Source organism: Ctenopharyngodon idella, chromosome 8, assembly GCF_019924925.1.
Source record: "Ctenopharyngodon idella isolate HZGC_01 chromosome 8, HZGC01, whole genome shotgun sequence".
NCBI classification, from domain to species: Eukaryota; Metazoa; Chordata; class Actinopteri; order Cypriniformes; family Xenocyprididae; genus Ctenopharyngodon; species Ctenopharyngodon idella.
The window spans coordinates 10,350,209-10,360,070 of NC_067227.1; the positions used below are offsets into that span (position 1 = coordinate 10,350,209).

The following is a 9,862-nucleotide window of genomic DNA, read 5'->3' on the forward strand; positions in this document are numbered from 1 at the left end:
CTGTTTAAAAAAGTATGATATTTTTTGTTTTGACTTGCGTTTTTTCTTATTTTAGCTCTTGAACTCAGTGAGTGAAACAGTGTTTTTTTTCCCACTGAAACTTTGATGCACATCGTCTCATTTTATTACGTGAACACAACAAAAGATGTGATGGGCTACTCAGAAAAGGCATTGCATGCAAATTTTTAAATCATAACATGTAAATTTCGCCAGAAGCGATCTCAGCAAAAATGTCACTTGCATATTAATATTTTTGTTTGCAAATACAACCATTTTAGGCACAGTCTGGAGCGTTATAGTTATCTTTATAGTTATCGTTCTTGGTGTGAACAGGCCTTAAAGGGATAGTTCACCCAAAAATGAAAATTATCCCATACTTTACTCACCCTCAAGCCATCCTAGGTATATATGACTATCTTCTTTATGATGAACAATATTAAATATATTAAAATTATATTAAAAAATATCCTGGCTCTTCCAAGCTTTATAATGGGAGTGAATGGGGCTCAAGATTTTGAAGCCCAAAAAAGTGCATCCATCCATCATAAAAGTAGTCCATACGGCTCCAGGGGGTTAATAAAGGCCTTCTGAAGAGAAGCAATGGGTTTTTGTAAGAAAAATATCCATATTTATAACTTTATAAACTATAATCACTAGCTTCCAGTAGCGGCTATACGTGCATCTAGTTCTGGCGGAAGAGTGACCTCTGACCCGACACATGACGCAGGATGTAGGAGTATCGTAATCTTAGACGCCTCTCACGGTTAAAAAAAAAAAAAAACTCAAGCACTTCTTCTCTCATATTGAAATCCTCCTACATTTCTCTTTAAAAATTCTTGTTTTAGACTTCTAATTCGTAATCGGTGTTTTGTTTTGCTTTATCCTCTGAGCGTTCGTCAATACGTCATGCGTCGGGTCAGAGGTCACTCTTCCGCCGAAACTAGACAGTTGCATACGCCCGTTGCCGGAAGCCAGTGATTATAATTTATAAAGTTTTATAAATATGGATATTTTTCATACAAAAACACATCGCTTCACTTCAGAAGACCTTTATTAACCCCCTTGTATCGTATGGATTACTTTTATGATGGATGGATGTGCTTTTTTGGGCTTCAAAATCTTGAGCCCTGTTCACTCCTATTATAAAGGTCGGATGTGTCAGGGTATTTATTAATATAACTCCGATTGTGTTCATCATAAAGAATAAAGTCATATACACCTAGGATGGCTTGAGTGTGAGTAAATTATGGGATAATTTTCATTTTTGGGTGAACTAACCCTTTAAGACTAACATATATTTATATATGCTGTATGTCTTGTCTTATTTTGTAATATCTTGTCTAGGGCTGTAACTAACGATTATTTGATGAACTCTAGGGCAGTTTTCTTGTTTTCCTCTCTGGGTTTTTAAAGGCAGCTGAAGACGGCATACATCATTGGACGCTCCGCTATGTCTCTGCTCACGTGGATGCGTGTGTTTATATTGCATTCCCCCCTATCGCAGCTGTGTGTAGATTTATTAGCGCAGGATATGAATATACAAAGCGACTTCTGTAGTTGCGGCGCTCTGAAGATGGGAGTCGCGGCGGGGTTGTTCAGAGAAGCATCTGTCTCACATCAGATGTGTTCAGCCATTTCCTCACATGAAGTGTCCCTCTGCTGACTTTTAAGATCTAGACATGGAAGGAGTTTTTACAGTAACAAATATGTGTATGTGTGTGTGTGTGTGTGTGTGTGAAAGTCTCAGTTGCCTCCTTGAAGTCCTTGCCTGTCCCGTGTGGGATAATCTGTGCTGATAAGGCACACGGAGGACTAAATGCTGGCTGTGGCAGCACATGGGCTCCTGGTCAGGGATTGTGATTGGCTCAGCAGCATTGCCTGCAGTGTGACACGCTGCCCGTCCCCGTGCCTTCGCTCCAGTGTGGCCTGGGACAGCAGACGCTCCTGTGATGCCCACTTCCTGTCTTGGTCTTGTTTTGGTTGTTTCTTGGACTGAGGCAGGTCATCCTATAGGTGACGAGGCACGTCAGATGGGCTCTTTCTGGATTGGTGCCGTCCATTGTGTTGTGAGATATCTGCAGGACTTCATGGGCTTTTGATTGTAAACAACAGCATTACAACGCAAACCTGTCAACAGGTAAAGAAGAGGTCTGTTGATGAGATATGTACTTGATAGCATGTACTTTTAGGTCAAATTACAATGATTTGTGCATGTTTTCTACTCGCAAAGAATGTGGAAATTGTTGTAAACTCTTTATGAGTAAATTTAACAATGTAGAATTTTTTTTCTTTTAAAGGATGGACCATTAAGTCCATTTGTATTTTGTTGCATTGTAATGTTAATTTTTGACAAAAAATCGAATCTAATCCTCATTACTGTAATGTGAAGAAATATTTGAGATGTTTGGTTACACTTTATTTTAATGTAACAAAATAGCATGTAATTTAGAGGTTCTGACAAAATGCTAGTTGCTGATACAGATATTAGATATTAAATAGGTATTAAAATATCTAATCTAATTAGTTTGAGTGAATTATTGTTTTAACAAATCTCTTGAATGAATGATTCTGTGACTCATAAAGACTTCACTTGTTTTATTACTGGATGAATCAGCATTTTTGAATGAACCTCTTGAATGAATGATTCAATGACTCACTCATAAAGACTTCACTTGTTTCATGACTGGATGAATCAGAGTTTTTTGAACAAATCTCTTGAATTATTGATTCAATGACAAAAACATTTTTAAGTCACTTGTCACCACCTACTGGTGTTGTGGTGGAAATTCACCTATGAGATTAAAGGGTTAGTTCACCCAAAAATGAAAATAATGTCATTTATTACTCACCCTCATGCCGTTTTACACCCGTAAGACCTTCGTTAATTTTCAGAACACAAATTTTTTATATTTTTGATGAAATCCGATGGCTCAGTGAGGCCTCCATAGACAGCAATGACATTTCCTCTCTCAAGATCCATTAATGTACTAAAAACATATTTAAATCAGTTCATGTGAGTACAGTGGTTCAATATTAATATTATAAAGCGACGAGAATATTTTTGGTGCGCCAAAAAAACAAAATAACGAATTATTTAGTGATGGACGATTTCAAAACACTGCTTCAGGAAGCTTCGGAGCGTAATGAATCAGCGTGTCGAATCATGATTCGGATCGCGTGTCAAACCGCCAAACTGCTGAAATCACGTGACTTTGGCGCTCCGACCTGCGGATTCGACACGCTGACTTGGAATAAGATTGCGTGAATTGAGTATATTATGATCAATTTAAGTAGATGTTGAATAAAAAACATTATTACTGTCGTTCAGTACAAATGACTGTACTAGTAATAAGAAGTCACTGAGAATAATGAGAATCATGAAGAAACTCAAAATTAAAACATTTGAATGTCTTACAATTTGGGAAAATGTGCTTAAATATTGTCATGATGACAATAATGTCATTATGATAAAATGGCAATGGTCTTAAAAAATGCTTCATCTACATATGTTTTAAATAATTTTGATGTTGTTCAGTTTGCCCGCAGGGATCGTTAATCACCATCACAGTCTTTCTAGTGAAAGAATTGGCTCAGAAACTGCAGGACCTTCTGAGATTGACATATCCCATGGTGCTGCTGTCATTCTCATCTCATTATCAATCAATATGATGAGTAGATTATTTGTAATGGGATAATGATGAAGCTGGGTGTCATGCGAACTGCACGTGCCGTCCTAATCTGACCCTTTGTGCACACTGAGCTTTACATGCACACAGAGAGAAGCTCGACTTTTCTGAAGCTTTGAAAATGATTCATGCTGAAGGTATAACCTTCTGATTTTACACACACTTATGCTGGTTTCATTTAAGCATCCATGGTAGTAAGGCTGGGCATTGATACACATTTCGATTTCGATTCACAAGCTTAGGATTTGATCTGATTTTGATTCGTTTTGATTCAATATTGATTAATTGGGGCCTATCAGGTACAGAACATGGCAAATTTCCTCAAGGAAAAATATCTAATGCTGTAAACTATACAGTACATTAATGATTAAAATGAACTGATTTGTATTGGCTACTTACAAGTTTTTAATAATAATAATAATGGTATAATACATTTTTAATGACTTGATTATGTTTTTGCTTGTTTTAAAAAAAAAATATAAACATTGTATACGCTTAATGCTAAATATTGCAGTTTGGATGCTTTGTGATTTATACTGGCTGTGTTTACAAAAGTTTATTAAATTGACAGCATATCTTTACTTAGGGCTTTCGAAAACAAAGCTTGCCTCTTTTCAACTCTAATCGCTTGTATCTGGGATTATATTGCCCATGTGTTGAAAAAACAGATTAAACACACTTGCTACAAAACGTAATTTTATTACAGATTTTTCACTTGATGTTTAAATGTAGTATTTACTTATAATTTTTATCATCATAAATAATAAACTCATTTAATTTGATTAATATTTTTATTTGTAAGTAATAGTAAAATAGTTCCAACTGTTTTTTCTATGGTACCGAAATTGGTACCAAGAACCGTGAAATTTTACTGGTACTGGTACCAACTGGAATGTTGGTGCTGTGACACAACCCTACCCGGAACATTCCTTTAGGGTTTATCTTATCCTATTTCCAAATGCGCTCCAGCCTAAAGTCAACAAAATTTCTATTTTAAACTATTTTAGGAAATGTCCATATTTTTAAGGTTTGATCTTCTAAATCTACGTCAATGCAGAAGAGTGGCGTTAAGTAAAAATGTTTTTTACGAGCACTGTAAAGGAAAACATGCTTGTCATATTTGTTCTGCTGCCAGATTGCGTTTGAATCTCTGAGTTCCCATTAAGAGCAAAGTTCACCCCAAAACAAACAGCTGTGGATGGCTGAAATAGAGTCTGAAGCGTTGAAGCTGTGCATTGAAGCAGAACAAGCAGGATGATTCGAAGTGGTCTGAAACATACAAGCTGTGAGTTTTTTAGTGTATTTGTTCTGTAGTGTTTGTACTTACATTCTGTTGCTCAAGGCTTTTCGGTATGAGAGCTTGTGTCTGCTATGAAATAAAAAACAAGGTAATTGCAACTTTGTATCTAACAATTCTGACTTCCTCATAATTGTGAGATACCAGACTGCACTGCAAGTGAGCTGCACACTGCGATACAACATTTTAGCTTTTGTTTCGGGACAGTTGAAGGAATTGACACTTGTACTGATGCACAGTGTTACATTGTTCATCAATAAAGTTTATCATTTGCCCGTCTTTTTAAGTTTTGCCAATTTAAACATTGTGATTTTTAAACCACTCGGTCCTTTCATGCTGTCTGAGAGACAGTTTTCTGTGTCCTTGTGGTAGCTGAAACGTGCTGCGTAACACGAGAATGAACCTCATTGGTTCTTGCTTAAGCTGAAACGTGCTGCGTAACACGAGAATGAACCTCATTGGTTCTTGCTGAAGCTGAAACGTGCTGCGTAACACGAGAATGAACCTCATTGGTTCTTGCTTAAGCTGAAACGTGCTGCGTAACACGAGAATGAACCTCATTGGTTCTTGCTTAAGCTGAAACGTGCTGCGTAACACGAGAATGAACCTCATTGGTTCTTGCTGAAGCTCAAACGTGCCTGCGTAACACGAGAATGAACCTCATTGGTTCTTGCTTAAGCTGAAACGTGCTTCGTAACACGAGAATGAACCTCATTGGTTCTTGCTTAAGCTGAAACGTGCTTCGTAACACGAGAATGAACCTCATTGGTTCTTGCTTAAGCTGAAACGTGCTTCGTAACACGAGAATGAACCTCATTGGTTCTTGCTGAAGCTCAAACGTGCTTCGTAACACGAGAATGAACCTCATTGGTTCTTGTGAAGCTCAAACGTGCTTCGTAACACGAGAATGAACCTCATTGGTTCATTCTCGTGCTGCGTAACACGAGAATGAACCTCATTGGTTCTTGCTGAAGCTCAATTGTGCTGCGTAACACGAGAATGAACCTCATTGGTTCTTGCTGAAGCTGAAACGTGCTGCGTAACACGAGAATGAACCTCATTGATTCTTGCTGAAGCTCAAACGTGCTGCGTAACACGAGAATGAACCTCATTGGTTCTTGCTGAAGCTCAAACGTGCTGCGTAACACGAGAATGAACCTCATTGGTTCTTGCTGAAGCTCAAACGTGCTGCGTAACACGAGAATGAACCTCATTGGTTCTTGCTGAAGCTCAAACGTGCTGCGTAACACGAGAATGAACCTCATTGGTTCTTGCTGAAGCTCAAACGTGCTGCGTAACACGAGAATGAACCTCATTGGTTCTTGCTGAAGCTCAAACGTGCTGCGTAACACGAGAATGAACCTCATTGGTTCTTGCTGAAGCTCAAACGTGCTGCGTAACACGAGAATGAACCTCATTGGTTCTTGCTGAAGCTCAAACGTGCTGCGTAACACGAGAATGAACCTCATTGGTTCTTGCTGAAGCTGAAACGTGCTGCGTAACACGAGAATGAACCTCATTGATTCTTGCTGAAGCTCAAACGTGCTGCGTAACACGAGAATGAACCTCATTGGTTCTTGCTGAAGCTCAAACGTGCTGCGTAACACGAGAATGAACCTCATTGGTTCTTGCTGAAGCTCAAACGTGCTGCGTAACACGAGAATGAACCTCATTGGTTCTTGCTGAAGCTCAAACGTGCTGCGTAACACGAGAATGAACCTCATTGGTTCTTGCTGAAGCTCAAACGTGCTGCGTAACACGAGAATGAACCTCATTGGTTCTTGCTGAAGCTCAAACGTGCTGCGTAACACGAGAATGAACCTCATTGGTTCTTGCTGAAGCTCAAACGTGCTGCGTAACACGAGAATGAACCTCATTGGTTCTTGCTGAAGCTCAAACGTGCTGCGTAACACGAGAATGAACCTCATTGGTTCTTGCTGAAGCTCAAACGTGCTGCGTAACACGAGAATGAACCTCATTGGTTCTTGCTGAAGCTCAAACGTGCTGCGTAACACGAGAATGAACCTCATTGGTTCTTGCTGAAGCTCAAACGTGCTGCGTAACAAGAGAATGAACCTCATTGGTTCTTGCTGAAGCTCAAACGTGCTTCGTAACACGAGAATGAACCTCATTGGTTCTTGTGAAGCTCAAACGTGCCGCGTAACACGAGAATGAACCTCATTGGGTTTTGCTGAAGCTCAAACGTGCTGCGTAACACGAAAAAAAACCTCATTGGTTCTTGCTGAAGCTCAAACGTGCTGCGTAACACGAGAATGAACCTCATTGGTTCTTGCTGAAGCTCAAACGTGCTGCGTAACACGAGAATGAACCTCATTGGTTCTTGCTGAAGCTCAAACGTGCCGCGTAACACGAGAATGAACCTCATTGGTTCTTGCTGAAGCTGAAACGTGCTGCGTAACACGAGAATGAACCTCATTGGTTCTTGCTGAAGCTCAAACGTGCTGCGTAACACGAGAATGAACCTCATTGATTCTTGCTGAAGCTCAAACGTGCTGCGTAACACGAGAATGAACCTCATTGGTTCTTGCTGAAGCTCAAACGTGCTGCGTAACACGAGAATGAACCTCATTGGTTCTTGCTGAAGCTCAAACGTGCTGCGTAACACGAGAATGAACCTCATTGGTTCTTGCTGAAGCTCAAACGTGCTGCGTAACACGAGAATGAACCTCATTGGTTCTTGCTTAAGCTGAAATGTGCTTCGTAACACGAGAATGAACCTCATTGGTTCTTGCTTAAGCTGAAACGTGCTTCGTAACACGAGAATGAACCTCATTGGTTCTTGCTGAAGCTCAAACGTGCTGCGTAACACGAATGAACCTCATTGGTTCTTGCTGAAGCTCAAACGTGCTGCGTAACACGAGAATGAACCTCATTGGTTCTTGCTGAAGCTCAAACGTGCTGCGTAACACGAGAATGAACCTCATTGGTTCTTGCTGAAGCTCAAACGTGCCGCGTAACACGAGAATGAACCTCATTGGTTCTTGCTGAAGCTCAAACGTGCCGCGTAACACGAGAATGAACCTCATTGGTTCTTGCTGAAGCTCAAACGTGCCACGTAACACGAGAATGAACCTCATTGGTTCTTGCTGAAGCTCAAACGTGCCGCGTAACACGAGAATGAACCTCATTGGGTTTTGCTGAAGCTCAAACGTGCTGCGTAACACGAAAATGAACCTCATTGGTTCTTGCTGAAGCTCAAACGTGCTGCGTAACACGAGAATGAACCTCATTGGTTCTTGCTGAAGCTCAAACGTGCTGCGTAACACGAGAATGAACCTCATTGGTTCTTGCTGAAGCTCAAACGTGCTGCGTAACACGAGAATGAACCTCATTGATTCTTGCTGAAGCTCAAACGTGGTGCGTAACACGAGAATGAACCTCATTGGTTCTTGCTGAAGCTCAAACGTGCTGCGTAACACGAGAATGAACCTCATTGGTTCTTGCTGAAGCTCAAACGTGCTGCGTAACACGAGAATGAACCTCATTGGTTCTTGCTGAAGCTCAAACGTGCTGCGTAACACGAGAATGAACCTCATTGATTCTTGCTGAAGCTCAAACGTGGTGCGTAACACGAGAATGAACCTCATTGGTTCTTGCTGAAGCTCAAACGTGCTGCGTAACATGAGAATGAATCTTTTTGGTTAAGGCACTGTTTATTTTATTTTTGTCTTTTAAAGCGCAAACCGTTTAAGCGCAATAAGCCATGAAAAAGAGCTCAATTTGTTTTTCGCGAGCTGTTTAAGAGACGGCTTTTTGGTGTGAGCGTGAAACCTGCAGGAATGACTAAAATTATGCACTTTTACCTGCAACCCCTTGCCGAAATTCAGAAGTCACGACCTAACACCCAACACTATTCAACCGGAGCGAATGAGACAAGTGAGTGACAGGAGGCGGGTGTGTGTCAGTTGTAATTTAAAAAAAAAAAAAAAAAAAAAAGTCACTCCCACTTCAAATTAAAAAAATCCCCCCATAACAATCACCTAGGGGGGACTTTTCACCATTTTCCAAAATGAAATTCAGGCCCTGGTTTACCTGATATTTTGGAGAGTTTCATCAGTTTGTTCAGTTTTATGCAGTTCTACCAGTTTAGTGCAGTCAGACGGTACGGCACTAATGCTCAGAAGAGCAGGCGATGTTTCTCCGACACATTTCGTAGACTGTGTTTCATGAGGAATGGATGTGTTTTGGCTGCTTCTCGAGGGTTGATGTAATCCCTCTTCAGTGTGCTGTTTATCCTGGATGAGTATTGATTTATCTTCTCTCTCTTCTCCTTCTTTAAACTGCCGGTCACCACATGTGTCTGATGAAAGCCAGCTCTGCAGCGCTTTGCCAGTCCTGTGGAGCAGATCTTCCACTGTAACAAACCAAAGTACAACTTGTCATTATAGGACAAATATACGGGCAGCTGACATGACATGTCACCATGCCATTTCTGTTTTTTTCTTTGATATTTTCATAACTTGGATATCCCTCAGGGATCAACGCCAAGTATTTTTTCTACTGGCCCGGTCTAATGTACTCGAGTACATTAAAAGTCAAGTACTTTTGTACTTTTACTGAAGTAAAACTGAAAAGAAGTACTTAATACTTTTACTGGAGTAATATTTTATTAGGGTATTCATACTTTTACTCAAGTACTTGATTTGTGTACTTCATCCACCACTGCTAATTAGGCAGTCCTGTGGAGTGACTCTCAAAATTAATTTCTTATCAGGCAGTCTCTTGGGGATCCTGGCTAACTAGGCCCCCAACAGGAAGTACATTGTGGTTTCACATTAGAGCTGTGGGTGCCGACCAGAGAGTTTGGTTTGAAGATTACCTCAAGTATACTTGGTCTGGGGTTCGTGTCACTGTTGGT

At 40.2% G+C, this 9,862-nt stretch overlaps 2 protein-coding genes and 1 long non-coding RNA gene across 8 annotated transcripts in view; 1 reads left to right on the forward strand and 2 right to left on the reverse strand.

Moving 5' to 3' along the window:
- mib2 (MIB E3 ubiquitin protein ligase 2) overlaps nucleotides 1-9,862 on the forward strand; it is a 72,048-nt gene that overhangs the window by 9,908 nt on the left and 52,278 nt on the right. For 3 of the 5 annotated variants that reach the window (XM_051902460.1, XM_051902462.1, XM_051902464.1), the window contains exon 1: nucleotides 4,850-4,971. The exons of 1 other annotated variant lie outside the window; for it this stretch is intronic. In XM_051902460.1, the coding sequence (XP_051758420.1) occupies nucleotides 4,941-4,971 (31 nt within the window). In that variant the 5' untranslated portion in view covers nucleotides 4,850-4,940. Of the gene's footprint in view, nucleotides 1-1,984; nucleotides 2,138-4,849; nucleotides 4,972-9,862 lie in introns of those variants that run through there. One more of the 5 variants, XM_051902463.1, reaches the window with a different exon arrangement.
- LOC127517194 (uncharacterized) lies at nucleotides 1,979-9,823 on the reverse strand. Its single transcript, XR_007931206.1, has 4 exons — nucleotides 9,037-9,823; nucleotides 5,014-5,055; nucleotides 2,850-2,987; nucleotides 1,979-2,127 (listed from the first exon to the last, which is right to left on the reverse strand). It is a non-coding gene; the product is annotated as an uncharacterized LOC127517194 (long non-coding RNA).
- LOC127517186 (uncharacterized) lies at nucleotides 5,815-9,042 on the reverse strand. 2 transcript variants are annotated; one of them, XM_051902475.1, is made up of 3 exons: nucleotides 7,722-7,778; nucleotides 7,620-7,670; nucleotides 5,815-7,364 (listed from the first exon to the last, which is right to left on the reverse strand). In XM_051902475.1, the coding sequence occupies exon 3, from the start codon at nucleotides 7,113-7,115 to the stop codon at nucleotides 5,898-5,900; it is 1,218 nt and encodes a 405-aa protein (XP_051758435.1). In that variant the 5' UTR covers nucleotides 7,116-7,364; nucleotides 7,620-7,670; nucleotides 7,722-7,778; the 3' UTR covers nucleotides 5,815-5,897. The 2 variants fall into 2 exon arrangements, 1 of the variants encoding a protein (XP_051758435.1); XR_007931204.1 differs by having other exon boundaries at nucleotides 5,815-6,549; nucleotides 7,620-9,042.

Coding starts and splice junctions, on each gene's coding strand:
- LOC127517186 (XM_051902475.1), bottom strand. CDS start 7,115: ATGAGGTTCATTCTCGTGTTACGAAGCACGTTTGAGCTTCAGCAAGAA.